At 38.7% G+C, this 26,379-nt stretch overlaps 1 protein-coding gene across 4 annotated transcripts in view; it reads left to right on the top strand.

Annotated features, from left to right (window-relative positions):
• TOPAZ1 (testis and ovary specific TOPAZ 1) overlaps nt 1–26,379 on the top strand; it is a 339,264-nt gene that overhangs the window by 292,983 nt on the left and 19,902 nt on the right. For 2 of the 4 annotated variants that reach the window (XM_069007399.1, XM_069007398.1), the window contains exons 1-8: nt 4,417–5,739; nt 7,140–9,699; nt 12,829–12,890; nt 15,274–15,404; nt 17,408–17,469; nt 20,630–20,736; nt 22,955–23,040; nt 23,761–23,898. In XM_069007399.1, coding sequence (XP_068863500.1) covers nt 4,575–5,739; nt 7,140–9,699; nt 12,829–12,890; nt 15,274–15,404; nt 17,408–17,469; nt 20,630–20,736; nt 22,955–23,040; nt 23,761–23,898 — 4,311 coding nt within the window. In that variant the 5' untranslated portion in view covers nt 4,417–4,574. Of the gene's footprint in view, nt 1–4,416; nt 5,740–7,139; nt 9,700–12,828; nt 12,891–15,273; nt 15,405–17,407; nt 17,470–20,629; nt 20,737–22,954; nt 23,041–23,760; nt 23,899–26,379 lie in introns of those variants that run through there. The other 2 variants (XM_069007402.1, XM_069007401.1) reach the window with 2 other exon arrangements.

Genomic DNA, 26,379 nt, shown 5'->3' with positions numbered 1-26,379 from the left:
AGCAGCTTTCCTCCAATGACTCGTTTTAAACTGGTGGAAAGTGAAGTTACTTTAATCTGCCCCGTACAGTTCTATAATAAAAACAGACACTAAAATAAAGGTTGAGGTATCCAGCTACTCACTGGATTCACCTAGTCTGCCGCCACAAAGCCATGTAATCACTCACAATAAGTGTAATCACGCAGCAGTTTCACAAAATAGATCACGTATTTTCACCGAGGTATCTTCGCTCTCACCACCCTACTGGCCCTTGTCTCACAGAGTTCCCAGTGTCAGGGCAGACAAGGAAACAGCTGTCAGTATGGACTGGGTCAACACCTACACACAGGAGTACCAAGGACATGAGCTGACCACGAACATCGTACCTCAAGCCCAATACAAGGGCAGTTAGCAGCATTCTCATTAGACGCCATGTCAAAGGTGGCTCCTGACTCAAGAGCCTGGGAGTGAAAAGCAAAGGCAATTTTAGAGGGATATACATGAAGGGATTGAGAAAAAAACCAACTTTTAGCAATACATGTATTTCCAAAGCACCAGTGTATTTGAACAGAAAGCAGGGGATAAAGAAGTTACTTAAAATTATCACAAAAATATTTACTATCTCTGGGTTCTAACTTTGCAAAACCAATAGCTCAGAATTGTTAATAAATCCTTGGGGTTATAAAAGGATCATTTCTTACACATACTGGAATGAAACACTTTCCTGTTTCTTTTTAGCTGTATTACTTAAGGACTTAATTTGGTGTGTTTTGAGAATGTAACAGACTAGACATATTCTTCAGAGCTCAGTCTCAGTTATTACAGCACAGCCAAACTCTTTCCACCACGGTTTGCTAGAGATAACAAATCTCCCCCTCAGCCAAGCATGAAGATGCAAGCAGTGTAAAAAGAAGTGGTCCAGGGAGACATTTTTCTCATTGCCTCACAAAAAAATAGGTTCATTTTCAAGTTAATTCTTTCTAGTTCCCTAGCTAAAAAAAAGACAGTTTAATTCCTGTTGCTAGGTGAGTACATTAGCAAAGTCTAAAATACAGCCCAATAAAAAATTTATATGATTTGCTCACCTATGTAGCTGGATTATGTGTTTATAAATTTCAATCTTTCAAAAACTTTCGGAAGATTGCTCAAATGTATCATTGTTAGATCTGCAACCACAATTTCTCCACAGTAGCAATGTAAATTACATCAGTTGGGGAGCTAAGTGCACACACTCCTCTGAGGAAAAAAAAAATTATGGACTTCACATAAATGTAGTCACACAAGTTCCTTTTTCCCATTTCAAATTTGCCAGACATCTCTAAGTATACTGGTAATTCTGGGGAAAAAAAAGTATTTTAGGCACCACAATTCCCTTTTAACTTTCAGACACCTGGTACCTCATCTTTCTGTAACTGTCTTGAAGTGTCTAGAATAACAAGAAATCACTGAAACAAAGCAACAGATCAGCAAAAGCTGAATTAGTTCTAAAATTTAGATATGGCATTGAAATAGAGAACTATAAAACTCAAGAGGAACAAGCATTTATCTTTATTTCTAAACAAGATGTAATTTAAAAATAAAGTTTAAACATTTCGTAGCAGTATTACTAATTCAAATGTTGTTGAAATGTGAAAATAACTAATTTTTCATCCTTAAGCTGTTTATATGATTTTTGAAAGTTTTTTCCACTTTAATAACCTACAGTTTTAATAAACACTTGACACAGAATTTCTTTAAATATGCCTATATATTAAAATTCTCTTATCTTTCAAGTATTTTTAAAAGATGGTTAAATTGATCCACTTTGCAAGACAATGTTTATACCACCTCTTTTTAGCAGTATTGTAAACTGAATGCAATCTGTTTTTTAACATAATCCACAGCTGCTTCAAAATATCCTTTCTGAAGCTCTAGTGCTTTTTCAAAGTACTTTAATGAAGAATGCCTTTAATTAGTATTCATTTCAAGTAGATTTTTTATTCATTTCATAAAAATCTGGTCTGAGGAGAGTTCTCATCATTTTAAATAACTGACTAAATACTAAAATCCTAAAAATTAGAGTGAGCAGTAAGATAATTCATATGCCATTCTTCCAGATTTCCTTTACTTCTGCTTTTCAGCATATCTTCTTCATCTTTCTATCTTAAAAGACTCTGTTACACACTGAAGAAAGTTTCAAGTGGAAAGGTTAAATGGTTAAATTTCACCAGAGCTGAATGTTTTATGTAATACTGGCCTTGCAGAACACTGACAATGATAAATACTGTGCAGTTAACTCCCTTTTATTGGGTCCTTTCTGTCCCAAGGACCAGAAGCACAATACTGAGCCACAGGAGAAACTGCCTAAGAAATCTGTATTTTCTGCTTTGATTAGCTTTAGTTAGCCATTTCCTGACTTTTTACATTTAAGTATGTATGTGCAATCTAAAAAGACGATAAGCAGATTAAAGTTTAACCATTTCCCAGCCTTCCTGTTCTTTCTTTATCTATGGAGAGATTTTAGCAAAAATCCTATGTTCTCTGTCTTTATTTGGATTGAAATGTATTATCTCTACCTCTGGATGGAGAAACAGAGATAAAAGTGAGTTACATGGGCTGAAGTTACATAGTGAACCAATGCCCATTAGTAAAATACACCTTTCCAACTACTCTTTTACATCCCCAGAACTGCACATCTAGCAAGCTGTGACATTAAGTGCCTTATTTCTTTGCACAGATCCCAAACTAGGATGTATGAAATGTGAACACCAGAAAGCACTAAGCCATGGTGAAATGAATTTGAGGAAGGTACTTCATCCCTCAGAGACCACCTGAGGCAAAGAGAAAGGGACTGCTAGCAGGACACGGTCATTTACTAACCATGTGCAATTTTGCTTATTGCATTGTTGGCATTAGAGTACCAGCTTATTAAGTTTAATAATTTGGGATTTTCATAGCACCTGCCACTTAGATTCAGTCTTTGTACAACATTGATTTTTTAAGCTAACTTCTACATGTTCATATTATCACGCAGGGGATGGTCCTGAAGCTTTGGTGTTCTCCACCTGTGTTGAAACTATCACCCCATTCAAAGCCCGAACACCAACTTCCATTGTTTTCTGACTATATAATCTATTTGAGTGATTTTTCCCCCCGTAACTCAAGTCCTGAGAATCTGTATTATTTGAAATACAAAGCTGATGCCCTCAGCATGAGAGAGACATGGAGCTCTTAGAGGAAGTCCAGTGGACAGCTTTATAGCTGATCATGGAACTGGAGTATTACACAAGGAAAGGCTGAGGGAGCTGGGCCTGTTCAGCCTTGAGAAGAGATGACTGAGAGGGGACCTCATCAATGTCTGCCAGTATCTAAAGGGGGGGTGCCAAAAGGATGGAGGCAGGCTCTGCCTGGTGGTGCCAATCAACAGGACAAGAGGCAACGGCCAGAAACTGATGCACAGGAAGTTCCAGCTGAACATGAAAAGCTTCTTTATTGTGCAGACAACCACGCACTGGAACAGGTTGCCCTGAGACGGTGTGGAGTCTCCCTCACTGGAGACACTCCAGAACTGTCTGGACACAATCCTGTGCCATGTGCTCTGGGATGACCCTGCTTGAGCAAGGGTGTGGTCCCTTCTGACCTGACCCATTCTGTGATTCTCTGAAAGAACCGAATGGCCCCTCAGTGTCGGCGAGCTTCTGAAGCGCTGTGCTCGAAGGAAGGAATACTGCACCCCTGAGGTGGATGGAACACCCGACGAAATGGGCGAGCCTGGGTCTTTACCCACGCGACTCCGAGCTCGGGGCGAGCTGGGCGTTTGCTCACAGGCTCTGGCAGTTCCACACCGAAGCCCGTTACCTTGGGTGCCCCATGCCCCCCCGGCTACGGCTGTGCCCGGGCCCGGCACCTCCCCATAGCGCCTCGGGCGCCATGGGGCAGCACGACGGCTGCGCAGCGCAAATCGGCGCACGCCCGCCTGCCCGGGCGCTGCAAACACCGAGGCACGACCGCCCGGAGGAGCCGCGCTCGCTGTCCCCAGCGCTGGGGTTTAACCGTGCAGGCGGCACCGCTGGCCCGGCGAGAGGGCGAGCGTAGCCAGGCGGGTGTTCTCGCCGCCCCCCGCCTCTCCCCGCCGCGCCACGGAGCCGCCTCACGCCGCCAGACCACCATTGCCCGCCGGCGCGGCGGCAGCTCGGCGCTTTGGGCGGGCAGGGGGCGCTTGGACGAGGCGTCGAGGGACGGATCGGTAGACGAGGGTAGAGAGAGGAGAGAGAAAGGGTGGGAAAGTGGCGTGCGAGGCTGCAGGCAGCGGCCTTCTTGAGTCTGGAGAGGTGCGGGACTGCTTCCTTCACCGCCCTGCTCTGTGAGAGGTTGCTCCGGGTGTGTGTTTGGGGGTGGGAGGGGGGGTGTCAGGAAGGGCTTGTCGGTGGCCGTGGTTTTTCTCTGGGCGGCCTGGGCTCCCCTGGTTGTCCCCTGAAGCGGCAGCCTGGGAGGGGTTGTCCCCCGCTCCGGGTCGGGCCTGCAGCCACTGCGGGTGCCGGGCTAGCGGGATTGCAGCGAGAGGTGCGCTGGCGAGTGGGTTTTGTGGGTTCTGCTGCTGTCTCTGCGCCACCGAGATGGCGCGGTTGAGGTCAGGGAAAGTGGTGAGAGCCAGCGAGGTGAAGCCGGTTGATCCGGAGGTCACCAGCCCCGGCTCTTCTGGTGCAGGGTGTGAGGCAGGGGAAAAGCTGGTAGTGAGGCGGAGCCCTCGCCTGGCACCAAAGAGAAAGCCTGAGCAGCCCTTCCCTTCCGTTCCGCAACCTGCCAGGCTTTCCGGTGCTTCCTTTAAGCGTTTTGCTCCTCCTGTGCCCGAGCAGAAGGAGCAAGGTGAGAACAACCAGAAATTCCCAGGTAAAAAAACCAAGGGAATCCAGCACAGGAAGTCTCCCAGAAGAAGCAAGGGTGTAGCTTCACCAGTTTCAGACACAGCTGAGTGTGAAGATTGGCAAGCAGCAGCCACGGCTGCAGCAATGTGCTGGGAAGAGACTGTAAGAAGAGGGACAGGTCAAAGTCAACAGCTGTTCTTCTCAGGAGCTACTTTGCAGAATACGTTTTCAGCAGGGCTTGAAAGGAATGAACGTTGCACAGAAGACCTGAACCTCTCAGATTTTCAGGAGGGTTCAAGGAGCTCAGGAAAAGAAGGCAAATATTCCTGTATGGAAATAAAATTACAAGTCCCATCCTTGAAGGGGGAGATTGAGAGCACAGAGAGACACAGAATTTCCTGTTTTCCAGAACCAGAAGATCTGCAACCCAAAAAGGTCACATGGAGTACTGGAATGAAATGCACTGACTCCGGAATGACACAGGACATGCAAATCCTAGATCTTAAGAAGAATTTGGGGGCTCAGGAAATCATGCCTGAACCAAAACCTGAGGAAGAGGTTGATATACCAGAAAACTTGATTGGGTGTCCATTAGTCGGATCAAGAACGCTAGGGATACAAGAAAAAGAAAAGAGATGCTTGGGCAGGAAAAGGAGGAGATCAGTGGTGAAACCAAAAGTACGTGGTCCCAGAGAGAGGGGTAGTTCTGCCTTGCTAGAACAGCATACACTGTTTCCAGAGTCTAGGAAACAAGCTCTGAGTATGAGAAACAGAAATGCACTGCTGTCGCAGCGGCTACAGGGTCTGAGTGGACAAGAGCAGCCAACAACCAGAAGAAAGACGCAGAAGTGTTGCATGAAAGAAGAGCAGCAGAGCTCAAGCCATCAGAAAGGACCAGACAGCCCAGGGGAAAGTGGTAAGCACTGGTAGAGCTCCATTGTAGAAGTACAGGTACAGAATTTAGGCTCCTAAATTGGTCCTGCAGTAAGACCCCTTTAAAAACTGGCTGCTGAGTTAGTTTGAGAAAAGCTAGGGTGTGCTTTCCAGTACTGTGAATAACACCAGTCTTAGAAGAAGATTTTCAGAAACAGGAAAGGCTTTTCTTGGAGGAGGAAAGCAGCCTATTTAACACCAAGGAGAGGAGACCAGTTAGCCTTTTGAGGGGGTAGAGAGAGGGAGGGAGGGAGGAAAGGGGTATGGGCAGCAATAGGCAGGCCTTTGGTAAGAAGTGTTGGGAGTTTGTTTCCCCTAAAAGCATTCCCCATTTCTGCAGAGGTGGTGAGGCACAAGGAAGAAAGGAGGCAGTAGTTTCAGCAATGCCACAATAAAAGACAGTCAATTCTTCATTCATCTATTATCTGTTTATTTTTGAACATGTATCATGCTGTCTTGTTTCAATGTCTGCCTTTATAGGATGCTGGGGTTTGCTCTCAGAACTTTTTTGCTGCTATTTTCTGCAAAATCCCAAAAGATGCAGAAGCAATGATTGTGTTTTGATGTTTTAAGAGAATGTTGAGTCAAACTGGAACGATTCTGAAAGAGGAGTTCTAAAAGTCTCTTTTTTTTCCAGGATGATTGTCTAAAACCATCTTTTTACTTTCAAAGTGGGTACATTCAAATGACAAATATTTACTGTAGGTTATTAATATTTTATCTAAAAACCATATTCTGAAAAACTGAGGTATTAAAATTGTCTTACCTTGAAAAGGAATGTCTAAAAAAAGCAACGTTATACTAGCATCTTCTTGAGTTCATTCCCTAGTCTAAATTTTCAGATATACACTTTTTTACATAATCTGTATTTGCTTTCAAATAAAAAGTAGTAGTCTCTAAAAATGCAAGTCCTTCAGTTTTCCTGGATCTTCTTGATCAGTCTGATGCATTTGATTGGACTATGTCTCTGGAAGATACTCCTATGAATAAGTGTTCCTACTAGAATCTGCTGTGTAAACAAAAGATTTTAAGGCTGAGCCTGCAAACGGCATCTGCATTTTCTTGCTAGATTTGCTCTAATTTATTTCGACCTGTGTGGAATACACAACAAATACACAACTTCCAATGTCCTTATGACACCGTGTCTGTTCCTCTTTGCATTTGTTTCTGATACTACATCCTTTGTTACTGTAAGTCTCACAATAGTGTTCATTTAAAAAAAAATCATAGAACTTTACAGAAATATTTTAGCCTTATACAGTGTCATGTTCTTTAGCAGCCTTGAATGTTTGGGGGTTTTGGTTCTCTCTATAAAAGAGTTCAATAGGGTAGTCTTTTTCCTTAAAGTTTTCTTTAATGACACTTCTTTGGTTTTTTAATCAGCAGAGGAACAATTGAAAGCAGTTGAGCAGGACTCTGCTACTTTACAGTCTGTGAAGAAAGTTAAGACAAAGCAAAACAGGGCAGAAGATTCTCAGGAAAAGGAATCTCGCTATTCTCGATCTTCTGCAGTTTCTACTTCAGGTGGGACTGAAAGCAAGAACTTTCTGTGCCATGCTGTAACAAAAGAGCCTGGTGTGCAGTATAAAAAAAGGCAGCACAGATCTGGTCAAATCAAGCACTTGCAAAATTTAAGTGTGACTGCAGCTGAAAAAGTGATGAATACATCTGCAAAATGTGATGCTGAACATTGCAGTAGTGCCCTAAACCACTGTAGTGGCTTGCTCTGTGCAACAGGAAAGAATCCATTTGTGATGTTAGAGGACTGTAGTTACATCAATACATTAGTGAAGCCTTCAGCTAGTGGAACTACCAACAGTTATAAATTAAATGGATTCTTCCATGTAGCCCATGGTAGTGGAGATCTGAGTGGTAGAATTTGCAGCACTAGTAGAATGCAGAATAAGAGATCACTCATAAAAGGTGGTTTATCATCTAATAAAGAAAAGAGTGAAAATGAAGAAGGCTGTTTTTCAAGCTGCCTGAGTGAAAGCAGTAAGTGTTTAAGGGGGAAAAAGTGGAATACTGGTAGAAAGCCTAGAAAAAATATGAAAATCATGGAGGAAACTGCAGACATGGCTAGTAAATGGAAAAGGTGTGAGTTACAAACAGAAGCAGCAGTTGCCATGTCAAGCTCGTTTGCAGTTTCAGGACTAAATCATACTCTGTCAGCTTCATGTGATCATACATCAGATTTTCATACAGAAAAAAATACTCATGAAGTACAAACTGTATCAGCCTGGAGAAATAACAGTACCAAATTACTTGCATTTGAAACTGGCTTTAAGAAGACATCTGAGCTCTCTGTAATAGCAAAAGGAGAAAATTCAACCTGTGTGGCACGTTATGCAGCTGCTTCAGATAGCCTGAGAGTGTTACCTCACATCCATGATATTTCTGATTGTCACAAAAGCAAGACAGGAGGAAATTTGAACAAAGTTAATAAGAAATTGCTGCAGTTTACCTGTCAAAGAACAATACCCATGACTGGCAAAAAAGTTTGGCCTGTTGAATCTTGTGCCAGGACTTCTGAATGGTTTCTTAAAAATCTTGGGTCCATCTCTGAAGGAAAAAGACTTTTAAAGGCTGCTTGGGAGGATTCCTCTGATAAAAGCAGTGTTAAAGCTGTAGGACATAGTGAAGTGACTGGGAATTTGAGACAGTTGGATTTGCATACATCATTGGCAGACATTACAAAAGAAATTATGCATAAAAAGATTGATCCAAATATTGATTGTCATACTTCACTTGAAACACCAGAATCCTCTTCTGTGGATATTTATGAGACTTTGACAATGAACAATGAAAATGGGGAATCACCAGTTAATAGAGATAGAAGTGCTGTGGCTCTTAACCATGATGATGTGCAAGAAGTTAAAGCAACCTTGAATTTTACAGCAAAACAAAAAGATGAAAATGAAGGAGATGTAACAGAAAGAAACCTGTCTGTGGCAGTCCAGAATGGCACAACAGAACAAAAAGATGAAAATGAAGGAGATGTAACAGAAAGAAACCTGTCTGTGGCAGTCCAGAATGGCACAACAGAACAAAAAGATGAAAATGAAGGAGATGTAACAGAAAGAAACCTGTCTGTGGCAGTCCAGAATGGTACTTCTACAGATAATGCAAGCAGAATAAACTCCAGCCCTAAAGTATCGGTAGCGAACCAGACATTTGCTCATTTAAACCTTATTAAACCATTAACCTCTGGAAACCTTAAAAAATTCAAAATTCCTTTATGCAGAAACAAACTTGAATCCAAGAAATTGGAATCTGTCCATTCATTTGAAAGAAAAATTTGCAGTCCACTAGAGCTTCTTGAAAGTACTAGTGCTCCAGGAAGGCAGAAGACAGGTAAAGATACTTTCTTGGTGAGTTCTGAGCAGTGTCCTCTTCCTGTCATGAGTGATGCAACATCTCCACCTTCCATACAGAAAAAAACAGATGAGATTGACAGTAAGGAGTTCCAGCGTGATGGCTCTGTAAAATTCTCTAATGAGATGTCTGTGCTCCCTGGAAGTTTTTCAGCATATCCACATCCTCTTCGTGATGGACAGCTGGAGTCATCTGTGCCTGATTTCTGTGGTACTGGATGTGTGCTGAAATCTAGTTTTCCTGGTCATTCTTGGAATGCAGTCGACCACCTTGTTGGATTAGAAATAAATGATGATAGAAAATCAAGAGGGAATTTTCCACAACACAGAAGTGAAAATTTACCAGATATCCTTGAAGCTTACAACCAAGACGTTCTTGTCATTGATGTGATTCAGAATGACCCTGACCTTTTTGGAACCAGTAATGAAGAGGAGTTTGCACCTGCATACTGTGAAAATTGTCCAGTGAAAGCATCCTCTGCAAACTGCATTACAGACACAAGGCAGTATATTAAGCCTGATTCTCCCGTTACCTCAGAAAAGACCTATTCAGTAGAGAATAGTTTTAGGTATGCATATAATTCATTTTTTTATCACAATATTCCTAAGTACTCTTATATCTATATACTTTGGTTGTAGTGATCAGGCTTCCTTAGAGAATTTCACTAATTTCTGTTGAAATTAATTTTTTATTTGGTATTAAGTGGCTAAGTTTGATTGAGCTATGACAGTATTCTGAATGCAGATAAATTAATTTGTTCTTCCTAAGAGCTGGGATAAACTCTGAGTTGTAGGACAAGGTAGTCCTAAAGGGCTTGTTTAAATGAAGTGAAGTGAATTATGAAAATAGAAACAAAGATAATTAAAAGTAATACTCTTAATCTGCTTGACTGGAGATAGCAGATACCCCTTTGAAGGCAGTTTTCTTAGTTGTAAAGTGGTATAATACTTAGAAATGTTTTACTTTTTAGGTGTATCTTATTCTTCTCTTGGATCTGTAAGAGTAAATGGTTCTCTCTACAGTAGTATTCTGTTCTGCCATTCCCCTTCCCTCCTTTTCTCCTATCCTGAGCCATATGAATATTTTTCAAATGTGTAATTTGGCTCAGGTGGTGTAAAGGTTTATAATCCTGCATCTTCATTCAGCAAGTTCCTGGTGTAAATCACTAGGTGTTAATGTATTACTGGGTTTTGAGATAATAATAAAAGTCACAGGAGGAGGAAAGGAAGTTTAAAGTAGAAACTAACTTTTGTAAATGAGGTAGTAGTTTTTCAGGGAATGGATGAACTACTGGATCTACTGTCCAGTCTGTTTTGTCTCTTAAGCTTTGATACTTGCGTTCAGTGAAAAAAGTTTTAAGATTGAGTTTTTCATTTTACCAAGAAAAACATAAGGTTTAAATAGAAATAATGCAAGATTTTTCTCTGAAGATTAGTTTTTTTATTGGGATGGGTATTCTAATTTTTTGTGTGTGGTCTTTCTAGGTGACTTTATGTTACCTGTATTTTAAGTAACACTTGAATTATTTTCAGGATTGTGTCACCTTATAACTGCATTCTTCTCTTTTTTTACTCGCTGTTCTCCTTATCCTTTCCTTTTCATTATGTGCAAAAGAGGAAGGAAATCTTTGAGGTGTTGAACACTTTTTTGAACATGAGACTATAAAATTTTCGGATGATAATAGAACAAAATTTCTGCTAAAACAAGCCTCTAGGGAACAGGGCAAGTCCGTATTAGGAGCATCCAACTTCTTGAGAAGCTGCTAGGCTGTATCATAGTAAATTCATTAGGAGTATTCATTTTGGGCACAGTGCGTGTGATACTGATGCCATGATGATTTTTTGCCTTTTCTTTTATACCCCTTTTATCGCTTTTTGTATTCTTAGTGGCTTTTAGCCTACATTCTTAGACTTACTTTGTTAAGCTAGGAGACTAAACATCTTAGAAGCCTCGTAGTTATGGATCAGAAAGCCTCAGACACCAAGGTCCTTTCCAGAACACGTTTTGTGAACTAAGATAGAACCACCCAGGGGAAGGCTCCTTGGGGAGGGGGGCTCACTCAAGCCTCTCACTGGGGAACCTCTGGTAGATATGCTAATTAGTAAGACCTATAAGGTTATACCCAATCTATCATGTTTGTGCATTGTGGGGTGCATTTCGGTGCATTCCACCTGGACCTGGTGCACCTAAGGATCCTTAAAATAAATACCGAGGTAAAATCCCTTTTTCCCTTCTAACCATGTTTGATTCTTGATTTTAAGACCAGGGAAAGGCATCAATACCTCATACACACTGTGTAACAAAATGAGTATTTACTGTATATTACCCAGGGTAATAATGGCAGTGGTTTCCAATTGACTGTTCAGACAACTCTTGCACAGAATGGGAAACCAGAACTTCTGAGCCCTCGTGTATTGGTTATGGTAATAAAGTTTGCTGTTTATCTAAATATTAACTGAAAATTTTGTTGGATCTTGTAAGTACTTTATAGGGGAGGACAAATACTCCCTTAATTAGTGATTACATTTAGAGTAACATTACAGATTATTAACTAGATGAACAATGAACTTGTTTGCAAGTTATACTAAAACTTGCTGATGAATTGTTTTGCCATTAGCCAAGGCAAATAAAAATGCGTGGTGATTCTTTCTTAGAATTTCCCCTTGATTTGCTAAAGAAACCGGCAAAATTTCTTACTTTGCTTTTTACTTTCTATAATTTGATGCAAAGATCATTAGATGGTGGTTAACCATAGCTGGTAGCAGTCAGGAACATATTAATGAACTGGAATATGAGAATATTGAAATAAGGCATAGACCTTAACACAGTTTTATCAGGTAATTTGTGATATCACCAGATAATATGAGATCATGGCCAGTTCGTGCTAATTTTTTTTGTTGTTGTTGACTTTTACCAAATACAGTTGGGACTTCAACAGGTTATTTCTCTGGTGCTTGCATTTTACATATAGAACAGTGCTGGTCACTTCCAGGCATCAGGAAAACATTCTGGCCTGAAGCCTGAATGGGGCAGTAGAACTCATTTTTCGTATATGCTTCTGTTTGTCATTTTCTGTTGCCTTGACTAGACAGCTTGCTGTCATTACACTTGGTGTTATTCACCAGGTACAAGCTTCTAAAATCTGTGATGATGATGTTTTATATATTCTGTATGTAACATTTAAATATGTATTTGTACCTTCTGATTCTAAGGAAAAATATTTTTTTCCCAACTTATCTTTGAAATCGATATCTTTCTATGAACAGTTGTTTTTGTTATTTTCTTTGAGATTCATTGTTATGCAAATTATCTTGAATATAAAATTACTATAAATCACATTTTTTAGAAACTGATGAATTGGCTCATTAGCACAGTGTTTCCTTGATTTGCTATGCAGAGAAATTTTCCCTTCTCGGTATTTTAGGCAAAAATTAGATGAGATAATGAGCTTTTACTGAAAATTTTGGGGTTTGGAATGTCTTGGTTTTACTTAAAATGTTTAGGCATATACCTGAAGGGATGAACATAAGAAAGCCAAAAGAGAAAGTTAAAAAGAGTCTTAAAACAGTGTGTTGGATTTAAGGATACTGTTCATGACTAAAAGTATTACTGAGAACTTTTGATTTTTTGTAACTAGTAGATTATTTTTGCTTTTGTGCAAGATGGAAATCTTAAATACATTTTCTGTTCAAAACAGATGCATGCAAGAATCTGGAGTGTCAAGTGATACTGAAAATTCCCATAACTTGGTGTTAAAAGGTAAGGGTCTCTGGAAGTTTTGGGTATGTAATTAAAAGAAGAAAGAAACCAAAAAGATGTTTTGTGGCAACACCAAAACTTTCTGCTTTCCACAAAAAAAAAAAAAAAAAAGGAACTTATCTGGTTTTGTATTATCTTTTTATTGTAACAGCAGTTTGTTTCCTCATGCATATAAATCACTATCTTTCAAAATGGCACAAGTCTGAGTCATACAGGGAACATCTTCTCTGTAGTACTTGTCTGTTGGTAGTACTGGTGGGTTGGGGTGGGGTGTTTGGTTTGGTTTTGGTTGTGGGTTTTTTACATTTCTACAATAGTTTAGGTGAAGAATTCTGTTAGTTGTTGAGATCGTAGTAAGGTACTGAGTTGTGCTTTGGAGTTTAGCTCACAGTTAGAGGTGGTTGTTCTCTTGTGTTCATCAGCACACAGAATTCTGTAATCAGGTATGTTTCCAGGTTGTCCTCTTGGGGTTTTTTGTGGATGCTATGCCCATTCCACTGAGACACTCTTTTGTTTCCAAAGGATGCCCTTTTCTAGTAAGATATGGTTACTTGTGACTTAGTGGAGTTTTTCTTCCTATTTAAAGCAGAACAGTCCAGCTAGGCAGCACATGAATGTGATTTGTTTTGTTTTCTACAGCTTGCATACCAGACCTACTGTGCAAGGTATACCTGGTGTGGAAGTTTCTATTACATAGATTGGAGGAAAAGGATTTTGACTTTGCATAGAGGCCTGTTACTGACCTAGTGGACAACACATGGAGTGCTGAGACTGGTTTTGGAGGTTCATGGTGTTCCCCTTTCTGGTATCAGTTTGTCAGCTTGTTATTAATCTGACATTATGTGTTGATTTTGCTTCAGGCTTGAAAGGTGTCTGTGACAGTCCCTCTTGTGTTGGTTTTCCACATTAATGTGTTATGTTCGTGTAGAAAGAGTGGTTTGGGCAGATAGTGCCTCCTGGAAAGAAGTGCCTAGTGACTGTTAGGGGAAGAGAAGATTCAAGCTTCAGGGATTAGAAGGCAGAATAAAAGGTAATTAGGTTTTAAGAGCTCAGATACCAAGAAATAAACACAAGTTCCCTGAGGAGAAGTAGAGAGGAAGTGCACAGTTAGGCCTCTGGTCATGTAAAGAGACATAGGGGCCTTTGCCATGGAATCTGCAATGCTAAGGTGATTGAAGCCAAACCTGGCAGCAAATTCTGTACTATTCATTAACTTCTGCGTTTTCTTTGCTGTTTTACTTCATGTTCTAGTGAAGTTTGAGGCTAAAAGTCTTTAGTTCTTTGTGTGGTGCTTAAAATAAAGAAAAATAAGTCCTTCTTCCCAGATCTGAGAAACAAGAGCACATCATAATCGTAGATGAATATGCACACAGTAACTTACGTTTAAGACATGACTTTTTAAAAAGACCTGCATAGAACAAAAGAAAGGTGCCTGGTTTTGCTAATTAATATTTATGTGTTCATTTAGAAATACGTGTTACTGCTTTGGTGTCGTGTGTTATGTAGTGAGGTCAAGGCTGCTTGCCTTAGTGGCTTCACCATTTAAGAAGGGGGAAAAGTACTACAGTAGAAGTGTTCTGGATGACATCAGTCCTATTCACCTTTCAAGTGGAAATCTTGTGTATGTTGTCTTCAACCAGATATGTCTTGTACTTGGTGATCACACAGAAAGACCACTGACTGTAAGAGAAAAGCCTTTCCAATACTAATCTGATTCTTTCTTCCTGTGTCTGGACAACACAGTGCAGTTGAAATTCATTCGTGTGATCCAGTAGTGATTTTCTTTTCTATGAAGAACTCTTCTGTTGTACATAAACGGCCATTTCAGGAAGTTGCAGCCAGGTGTATTCTTCATTTCCTATGGCATCTGCAAAGGGTGCTGAAATTTCCTGACACTGAATTCTTACTGAGTTTACTATATTACAGGAATTTGGAGTTTCTCAGAGCTGTCTATATTTAGTTCAGGGTTGCATCATGTCAGTATGATTAACTTATGCCTTTTTCTAACAAAGACTAAAGTCTTTTTGCTTAGCAAATTATCACACATATCTTCGACTGTGTTCTAATAAAAAAAGCTTAACTGAATTTGTTTCTAAAATACTGAATTCAATATTCTATAAATAAACCTGTTGTACTGTTCTACAGGGACCATTAAAGAGCATACAGCTTGGATAGAATTTTAATTGCAGATTCAGCCTAATATTTATTTGAAATGGTCCTGGCCTTAAGCGTGAAATACTTTTCCATATAAATTTCACATTTAGGAAGTCCTAGGAGTTGTTAAATGTCATTAGTTCTAAGCCGTTGTAATATTTAGGAAATAAAAGCTTTGTTGTCTTGTAGCATATGAAATATATAAAGCAAGGTGTTTCTACATTTTCAGCTGCAGATGTGAAAACCCACAACTCCTCCAGAGGAAGCAGTCCTTCGGGAGATGTTAGTGAGGACCTTCTTAAAGATAGGCAACAGAGCAAACTAGATGAACTTTTGAAGAGTTTTGATGTGGATGAAAAGGTACTGAGAAATTACACTTTCTCTCCTTCAATAGTTTAGGAAATTACAATCCACATAATTGGATAATTTTAATTACTAATGCTGTTTTGTCAACAAAATTTTAAATTTCCTGTAATAAAAAGAATACTAGTATTTCATAGATTAATATGTATTGACAATATAATCTTTGCTTAACAGAACTTGATTTTTTTTTATTGTCACCAATAACTAAGCTTCACATTTGAAATGAAACAGGATACTATTATGTCAGTTGTTGCAGTAATGCTGTATTCCTAATGGTATGAAAATTACTGTTCCAATGAACACCTATGAGTACTGCTTTGCATATGTAACATTTTTACATAACATACCTAGTTTTAAATGTTGCTGTTAAATGCCTCTCGCCACACAGTAACAGGATGGGGCAGTGTTGGCAAGCTGGGGAGCTGCACAGCCATCATGCACCCAAGAAGAATCATTCTGTGCTTCATTACTTGGGCAAAAGGGCCTTTACGTTAACATACGGACTTCTAGCTGTTCAGAGGGAACCATTTTCATGCTCACTAACTTTATCTGACCTTTCTACTTTCTCTGTCCTCCCTCCTCTAGATAATAAGTCTAGCTCTTTTAAGATTTGCTGAAGTTTTACACTATTTGCCTTTTTGATAAGGAATTGGAATTTACATCTCTTTGCCATTCATACATAGTTGCTGATAGCATTTACTGTTTTCCTACTTCAGGAGTGGCTAGTGGTTTTAACTGGATAAGTTAAAATGTAAAATTCACATGGTTAAAAATTGGTAAGTGATTGAGAAGTTAATCGAACAGCAGAGAATCAGTTTCCCTTTCAAAATCATTTAAAAGAAGAGAAACATTTCCTTTAGCAAATGGAATTGAGGCTGCTAACATGCAATTCACAAAGTTAACAGTGCTTTGTTTCCTGACCTTTTAGAGAGACAAAAAGGGTCTGTCAAATAGTACAGTTTGCTGATGGTGGGGTGCTTGTTGCAATATTGCCAGGTCAGTCAGTCCCACTTAGGTTGTTTCATAGTCTTGTTGCTTCGTAAAATCAGTGTGCTAGTGCTTGCTTTTCTGTGCTGTGTTGGACAGCAGAAAATATGTACAAATGACCTCACTCAACCCAAACTTAAACCACAAAATGCATACCCTACCTAAGCCCTACCTAAACCTGTTCTGTATGTGGGTAGAAAATACCTGCACACCTGCAGGGGGAATGCAATGGCAGAACACTTATTGCAGGTACTCTGCCATTTGGGGAGATTTTCAGATTTTTCTTTTTTACTGGTTTTTCGGGGTAATAATCCTGTGAGAAGGGCAAAAACTGGCCATGGAGAAAAGGCTAAAAATATTCGGGACCTGGTAAAATAAAGTTTGGAAATCTGATGAGAGTATATGCATCTCTCATTCTTTGGCTATCTTAAACTTGTGATAGAATATTAAGTCCTAAGTTACTTCATGAATAATGGATGAAACAAAGCCAGGATTTTATTACTACATTCTGTATTAGTCTTTTCACATTCTCTCCTCCAAATATGTTTCATGCTGTCTTTTTTCTCCATATCGTTGGGGATTTTTTAACTATCCATGATGGTGTACAGCTGAGCAAAAGGCTTAAATTCCTTCTCGGTTCAGTTTTAAATTTCATTAAACTTGATGAAATGACTTGTGGTTTTCCACACATCTGTCAGGCACAGTTAAAATTGGGCAGTGGGCCTAAAAATTGCTGAAATTATCACGGGAGCAAAGAAAAGTGAAGGCAGTCACATCACCTTTTTTTCCAATTAACAATCACTATTTTCAAGAACACGGAGTATAAGGGCAGTGCATCCGTTAACAAAGATGTTTTAAGAGTAACCCTACACACCAAATTACAGTTCCTACAGTTAAGACTGTCTTATCACACCTTGCAGTGTTCACTAACAGTTTTAAGTCTGGAGAGTAAAGCATAACAGGCTTAGTAGTGCTTTGCTGTACCTGAAGATAACTTTTCAATATCTTCACAGTTCAGGCTTGCAGATGGAGTGCCTGATGTTGAAGAAGAAAATAAGAGTGAAGCTGAAAAAAGGTACATATAGTGTGTCCTTCATGTAACCTGTGGTGTTCCCAATTATTATACAAATGAAATGTGATGTTGTTACCTAAATATCATCAGTATTTAATTCAATTTTCTATGTTACTGTAACTATGTGACAAAGAAAATAAATATGTGAAATAATATCATTTCACTCTACAAAGTACAGAACAAGTATAGTCATAGCCTGACAGGACAATAGGGCTTATTTTTTTTTTCTGACTGGTGACAAAATATATTCACTTCATTACAGTGTCTCACTTTTGCATCTCAGTGTTAATGTAGCATAAAATGCGTTTCTTGCCACAATAGTGCTTACCAGAACTTAACAAAACCAAAAAATAGTAATAAATAAATCATGAAGCTTTTATTTTTCTTTTCTGCTTATGAAAGAATTGAAAGATCTCATTCCGATTCAGGCTGACAAATATTTGTACAGCAGTAGAAAAAAGGTGCTTAAAAACATGTCACATGGAGTTATGGACATGCTTTACTGTTCTTCTGGCTTCAAGCTGTGTTTGCAGTGTTTATTGTACACATTGTTTATTAGTCTGATTTACAGAATCACAGAATCACTGAATAAGCTGAGTTGGAAGGGATCCGTAAGGATCATCAAGTCCTACTCCTGGCCCAGCACATCAGTCTGTGCCCAAGAGTACTGTCCAAATGCTTCTTGAATTCTCTCAGGCTTGGTGCTGTGACCACTTCCCTGGGGAGTCTGTTCAGTGCCTGACCACCCTCTGGGTGAAGAACCTTTTTCTAATATCCAACCTAAACCTCCCTGCACACAACTTCAGGCCATTCTCTTGGGTCCTGTCACTGGTCACCAGAGAGAAGAGATCAGTGCCTGCCCTTCCTCTTCCGCTGACAAGGAAGTTGTAACTGCAGTGAGGTCTCCCCTCAATCTCCCCTTCTCCAGGCTGAGCAGACCGAGTGACCCCAGCCACTCCTCATGGTTTCCCCTCAAGGCCCTTAACCATTTTTGTTGCCCTGCTCTGGACACTCTTTAACAGTTTAATAACCTTTTTACATTGTGGCTCCTAAAACTGCCCCCAGCACTCGAGGTGGGGCCGCCCCAGTGCAGAGCAGAGTGGGACAATCCCGTCCCTTGCCTGGCTGGCGAAGCTGTGCCTGATGCCCCCCAGGACAGGGTTGACCCTTCTGGCTGCCAGGTCACTGCTGACTCATGTTCAACTTGTCAATGACCAGGACCCCCAGGTCCCTTTCTGCAGTGCTGCTCTCCACCTTCTTGTTCCCTAGTCTGTTTGTACATGCAGGGTTGCCCCATTCCAGGTGCAGAATCCATCCCCTTCCCTTGTTGAACTTCAAATGGTGCATGATTGTCCGATCCTGAATTAGTGTCAGACTGAGAAATTTTCATTCATCAGCAATCCAGAAGTGGCAGAGAATTAGTTTTTGTGGGGAAGGTGTACTTAAGACGGAATCTTAAGTAATTAGAAGAGAAATAATGTATTTTAGAGTGTTGTGGTTTAGGAGCAGTAATCAGCAATTAGCTACTGCAAAAATTAACCCTGTCCTGGCTGGAACTAGGACACAGTAATCTTCAAAATAACCAATAAACCTTAGCTGACATAGAAGAGAGTACTGCTTTTTTTCCAACACCACTCACATTCTGCAACAGATTTGAATGTGCCAAAAGTCTGTTGGTGGAGAATACTGCATCTTTTTGTTAATCCACTAGAGAGCTCCAAGCTCCTCCTGCTATAAAATACCCATTTAAATTTACCTTAGTAGCATAAATAGTTCTTTATACTGTAGAATAAGTAGATTGTGCTGAATAAAATAGGTTTGTGCAAAGCAGTACTCTGTGTGGTTAGAGAAGAAGCCTTCATTTGGAGTTGAACTATTTTCTCTAGTTTTACTCAAAAATGTTACATTGCAAAGTTTTATCTAGAAGAAAACATAGTTGCTGTTCTTATTTAGCAAACTCCACTTCTAGTGATGCTGTTACTAAAAATAATGCTTGTAGAGCTATATAGGTTACAGTTCCTGGAAAATTTGTGTGTAGTTTCATGTCTAGATTAAAGAGCTCTGAAGGTAAACTGCTATGAAAATCCTGTTGTGTTAGATCTGAGCCTGGCATCCTGAGGAAGCCTAAGAAAATTTTACATGGTAACTTGAAATTTCTGAGTAACTGAAACTGCAGATTTTTTGTTCTCTCTGGAAACCAACCCAATGCACTGATGGGAATAAAGATCTTGAAAAATTTGGGTTTGTTAGATGGAATTTCGTCCTCTCTACTGTAGCATTTTTATTTCAAATTGCATTGAAAACATCCTGAAGTTCAGCAACTGTTTGAATTATCCTGGCTATGAGAAGTATTAAGTATCTTGAATCCCTCATAGGAGATAGCAACTCTGTTTCTGTCTGCAGAGGAGTAAGCAGGTTGAAATGTCCTTTGTACTGAAGCAGGATTCTTAATTGAAAGGGGGAAGGGGAGGGAGATCTCATGAAAGGGGACGATTTTTTTACCTGTGGCTTTGTTTCCAAATATGAAGGAGATGACTAAGTATTTTGCTAGCAATATTTTTAGCTTCTTTTTGAAAACGTCACATTTTAGTAGTTTAATTCTCTGGAATGTACATATTTGGGAATAAAAGCAGAACAGTCTTTAATTGGAGTTCCCCTTGAAATCACCTAAATCTTCTGTCCCGTAGTCAGTTTTTAGGAAAGAAAACAGTTGACTCTTCAAATGTAATTTGAAAAGCCTTGGGGCTTCCTCCTTTGGCAGATACTACATAACAAGACTACTGTAAATTAGATGCTTCTTCAGAGGTGACAGAAATCATCTCAGTCTTCTTGTCAGCATGGGGAGGGAGGAGGAGTGGTTCGCAGGTGCCTTTTCTACTTATTTATTGAATTTCATATAGTTACGCCTTAGGGCAGAATAATCTCAGCTAAAATCATAATCAGATTGGACCAGGCAAATGAGAGTAATGAAAGTAAAACTGTTGGGACTGCTAGCTGTTTAATTTACCACAGGTTTTGAAGTGTTGAGTAAATTGTTGAAGAAATTCGTATCTTTTATACACTTAATCCCTCTTTTTAGGCATGCAGTACATGAAAGAAACACCTGTTTAATTTGGTTAAACAAATTAATTGTAACAAATTTTTGGTTTTTAATACTCAACAGTGACTGTAAATACAAAGGGAACTGCGAATTGTTATCAGGATTGTCATTGAATGACCGAAAAATAAATCTCTTCAGTGAAGCTACAGAGATGAAATCCTGGACAAATGGTATTGTATGCTGTGTCGGTGAACCCTTCAGAATTTTTTTTTGTGCTTTATTTACCTATGAAATCTTAAGGACTGTTTTCAGTTCCTGAGGCTGTTGGCTGGAATTTTACTTTGCATATATAAAAGCAAAACTGAAAGCTCTCATGTGATAGGTTAGTGAGGGGTTTTGGGTTGGGGTTTTAGCAGAATTCTATTTGGTAGGATCAGATAGAAATAATTCTATCTTAATATTTATGCTTCTCAGATACTTTAGTGGCACAGCAGGGCCTGCATTCTTAGTAGTCTGACACATTGTGTTTGAGGTGCCTTATTAGCAAGTAACTTGTTTTCCTTTATTTGTGGTCAGAGAATGTGACTGCAGATTTGGTTGGTTGGTTGTTCTTAATAAAAATTGCTAAATGGTTTGCCTACGTTACTGAAGGTCAGAACTTTGTTGTTTATGCCAATGCAATTGTTTTTGAGGCATTCACTAGACTGGATCAAGGAAATTAACGTGGATTTAATAAATAGCACTTCATATTCACCCAGTATATTTTACACCTGGGACAGATACCTCCTTAGTATCTTTGCCACCAGAGAAATCATAATGGAACTGTAGCCACTGCACATAACAAATCTGACATTTAGCCTTACATAAATGCATGGTTTATTTGGCATACAAGATAGAGATAAAACAGGAATTGATTACTTACGGATAGATACTGCTATAGATTCTGTTTCTTTGCAACAGCTGCATTGGAAATCAATTTTTAGAATCAATGTTTTTAGAATTATTGATTAATATGGATGTGTATAAACATGGATTTCTTGAATTAAGATCAGTGATGGGGTTCTTGTTTAGTTTCAAGTTACACTGTCAGTCTGAGCTTGTAGAACAATTTTATCATGTCATTTAACAGTATTTTGAGGTAGTACAAGAAACACGGATGCTATAAAAAGCAACTTTGAATATGTCTTCAGACTTGAGTTGTTTGACCTGCTCATGTCTTTGGCCTTCTGAAGAGTTCTTCTGAGTCTTCCTTCTTAAAATCATTTCAAAGTTGCCAAAGCAAGAGTTTCTGTGCTAGGACAGGGAAGAACAGCCTTTTATTCCCAGACCTGTACAGGCAGGATTGGCTATTTCACTTTAGTGCCTGCTTCCCCACAAGTCTGATCTACAGTCTGCAGGAAGAGTACAAACACTTGAAAGGACCTGGTCAAAAACTGTGCTTGGGGATGGGAAGAATCTGGAGGAAAGATCAAATTCCCAATGGCATTTTTCCATAGGTAGTGGTTGGCTGTTTTCTCAGTCTTTTTCTTGTCACTAAGTGTATCCGATCCTGAATTGATCAATGGCCCACCATCACTTCCCAAGGTTTTACGATGTGACAGTACCTGACATTAAATATTCATTGTTCTACATTATGCTGTTCCTCCCTATCCTGTAATGGCCCTATCTGTTTAGAAAGACTTGCAAATTAGGAACCGAGTACCTAGTGCCAGTCTCTAGCAGAACATTTGTTACTGGATGCCCTTTAGTAGCTATAGTTTATCAGAAAGGGCTAAACACCCTGTCTTTTGAACACTCAGCTCTTTGAAGGAGCCAAATGGGAATCCTAGAAAGCAGGGCATTCAAAGGCTCTCATTTGTCTTTAGATACGGAGCTGAAAATTTGAACTTTTATCTTCCATTAACATTATTCATTTTTCAAAGAAAGAAAACTGTAATCAGTAATAATTAAAGTTCTAAAACCAAGTTTCATGGTTAAGAAACCAGTAACTTACATTGGGCTAAAGCTCACTACTGCACTGCTTAAAACATATGAGTATGAAAGTTTTTCTATCAGTTCTGAAAAAATAGCTTAAATTTAGGGCTAGTGATGTTGGAATGCAAAGATTACTGATAAAGTGGGTAGGTTTTTTTCCTTTTGAAATTAAACCTTCTAGATATTTTTATTCCTTTTCTTATCTCTGTAAGTTAGGGTAGGAACCTTGGATAAAATAGTGAATTTTTAATTTAAATGTGCTTACTCTTGAAGTTTGTGTAAAGTCTCACTTTCAGGATAATTAAGAAAACTGTAATTTAAATTACTGGCTTTAGACTGCATTAATCAAATTTTCATTAATAGTTGCTGTGACTTGAAGGAACTATAAATATAAAGGAAAATAAGATAAATGAGAGTGGTTTCAGTATGATTCGTTTTTATTATGTGACTTGCTGCCCTCATCCCAATTTTTAGGTTACAAATATTCAGGAAGAAGTACTTTACTGCCATTGAAGAATTGTGGAGATTTTGAGCCATGGAAGACAGAGAAAAATGCAATTGTGAGTTGTTAAATCTTTGATTTCTGATCCTTTGGCACTAAATTTCGTATGGCTATTCAGACAGTTCCCCATATATCAAGTCAGAAATTATGAATCTGTATATGTTTATGTTTTTATACCTTTAAAGATGTTATCACTGAGTAAATACCGTTTCTGAGAACAAAATCAGTGATGAAGGGACAGCTATTCATAGTGGAGTTTTCTTGATTTCTGTTGTTAGCTTAAGCAAAATCAAATAATGCTTTTTGCTTTATTGGTTTTTGTAGAACTGAAAAACAGACAAGGTTTCACATGCTTAGGACAGCCTGCTTTTATCCATGATGCTGGGCACTGAAAAAGGGTAAAGGAAATTAATGCCCCAGAATTCTCAGATGGTTACTCAGAGCCTTGCAGGATCTTGTCACCTTTCTCCTTCCTCTTTACTCATTGTCCATCTCATTTAGCAGTTCTTGCATTATCCCTGTTCGTGGTCTTCAAGACAGCCTTTTGTTGTGTTAGACACTAATGTGACATGACAAGGGATTGATCTTTGTGTCCTTTGAAAAGCTGTAAGTACAGTATAGAGATGAGGGTTGTTTCAGAGGCTTAATTATAGATCACATCTGCTGCTTTTGTTTATAATTTGTAGATATTTTGACATTCTAAAAAACAAAGAACATGTTTGCTTTCAGTAAATACTAGGTGGCTTCTTCTGCCTGTTTTAATTTTATTTTATTCCAGGCTTCTCATTCAGTCCAGCAGATCCTTGATGCACTTAACTTGCCCCGTAAATACTGCAGATATTATTTCATGACTTCACGTGGGTGTGAAAGAGCAAAGTGTTGGTTCTGTCATGTTCCTGGACAAGGGGAAGAAAAGGTAAAAAAATTTATTGAAGTAAGGAAAAAATTGTAAGTGTGAACACTTTTTAAAGCAAAATATCATTTCCTTTGTTCATTTATATGTGGAAAGGGAGCAAATTTCAGGGGTTGATGGATGAAAAAATTGTTCAGAAATTCTTCCTCTCAAGGTCTTCTGAAGTTTTTTTTAAACATGGTATAATTTTGAACTAGTAGATATTTTAAGAGAACATGCATCAACAAAAGAGCAAGAATTAGGCTGTACAAATACAGAGTAGCAGAATGGGCAGATTCTGAGACATTTCTATCCTGAGCATCAGGGACTTCAAGCAAACCTTTGCAAAGGCTTTTTATGCATTGTTAAAGCCAAAAGCCATCTATGGTATATTACTTCCTGCATGTTTTGTGCAACACGAGCATAGTTGTTCTAAAATGCTATAATCTCCTTAAATGGAGCAACAATTCTCATAATATTTGCAAGCAAAAATAGTTTTCCAGTGATAGGCAAATTAAATGTGTTTTCAAACCATTTAACAGAGACAGTATGATTTTAATGCTTCCAGGAACTGTGCAAGGCAAGCTAATTGTGCTGACATTATGTAGTAAGATTTTGAAATTGGCTGTATGAAAGTTTTGTAAGTTAACTGGAAGCAAACAAAAACATCGAAACAAGTAACCAATAACAAATGCCTAAACTTGTCCTCACAAGGTCTTACAAGACTTATATCTTACCTACCATCTTATTGGTATGAGTGCAATTTTATCACTAATGTCAGTAGGTAAAACATTTCAGAATTGAAATACAGAAAATAACTTGCAGTTAACCTGTTAGACATAATTGCTAAAAAAATATTAACATCTAAAGGAGCTTATCTGTCTTCCTGATATCTTAGATATACTGTGTCAGAATTTTAAAAATACATCAGTGTGATTTGGTTTTATTGTTCTTAATGTTTTCTCTTTTCCTTTATATATCTCAAGAAAAAAGCTGCTTTTCTTTTCTAATGCTTTCTAACCCCTTTGAAAATTTGTATGACATCTTAAAAATACTAAGATAATTTGAGACTAGTTCTGTATGGAACATCTTTCCTTTTTTCTCAAGTGTGATATATCTTTGGCAGGCTGTAGTGAATATTTGCAATTTTCAGCTGGCTTATCTAAGTTATTGTGGTTTGTAGTGCTTCATTATGTTACAGGCACATGAAAGAATTATTTGCCTAAAACTATTAAAAACCCATTCCATTTGATTTTACTTGTGGCGCAGCACTCCAGCACACTTTTAACAGTTCTGCCCACCAACCCTAGCCAAAGTTTCTTGGTAGTCTGAAAGTATACCTGGGTTTTGTTTGTTTGTGTATGTATTTATGTTTTTAGACCTGTCAATTTAAAAATGATAATAGGCCAAGTACCTCATGGTGGCACCAAAGTACATAAATGAAAAACAGGTAAAGAAGTGACAAAGGCATTTAATCTTGTACAGGAGGAATAAATCTCTTCAGGAACTGTTACGCAGACTGATAGTCCACTTGCTTAGAGCTGTGTTTTCAGTGATAATAGTTACCAGAGTTTTTGAAGAGAAATACCTTTCCACATAATGTATATTTTTTCTTTTTCTTTAAGTAACTGGTTGATGCTTTAAGGCATAACTTCCTAGTATATAACACTTTAAAGTTGTGGTTGATCACACAACACAGTAGTGCTTGAATTCATAAAAACATCATATGTTTTGAAAATGAGCATACTCTTGAGCTCAGCAAGTTATACAAGTTACCAATTTTTTGGCCTTTTTTTAGAAGATGCCTTTCATTTTCAGTGAAATCTGTTTTGTATTAGGTAAACAAAACTGTTAAGACTCTTTTAAATACTTGCCAAAGTAAAGGGAGGGTGGATATTAACAATATGAATCAGTGATGGAGGGAGGGTAAAGGAGATGAAGCTGGTCTCTTCTCAGTGGTCCCCAGTGAAAGGGCAAGAGGCAGTGAGCTTAATACAGGAAATTGTTTTGTTCAAATGACACTTCAAGAGTGTAGCACAGACAATCATTTCATGGTTAAATAAGTCATTTGAAAACATGTCTTTATGCAAGCTGTATTTCTCTTTGTGATTTTATTTTAGCTTTGTGCACCTTACTCATTAATTTTTTTGGACTCCTATCCATTAAAGAAATTTTTATTTTTTGTGGCTTCATATTCTCCTATTTCTTAATCTTATGAACCTCTTAACTGGAAACAAAATGGATATAAAATAGGATGATTTCTGCCTTCATTAGTGTTGTCTTAAACTTTGGGACCTTGAGTATATGCTTCTGTTGTGGTGGACTTTGGTTTTGTTTTTTTAAGGTGGCTTCCTAAAGAAATGAGATTCTGCACTGCCTTTTGTTACTGTCTCTGTCCGCCACAAAACGACCTTTGAACCTTTTGGTCAGTTTCAGCCACATTGAATGGAGAGTGTGCATCTCAAAGCTTCCACAGCTTACAGAAACTTCGTGTAAGAACGATCC

Source organism: Aphelocoma coerulescens, chromosome 2 (genome assembly GCF_041296385.1).
Source record: "Aphelocoma coerulescens isolate FSJ_1873_10779 chromosome 2, UR_Acoe_1.0, whole genome shotgun sequence".
In the NCBI taxonomy this organism is placed as follows: Eukaryota; Metazoa; Chordata; class Aves; order Passeriformes; family Corvidae; genus Aphelocoma; species Aphelocoma coerulescens.
This window is presented reverse-complemented; position numbering and strand designations above follow the sequence as displayed.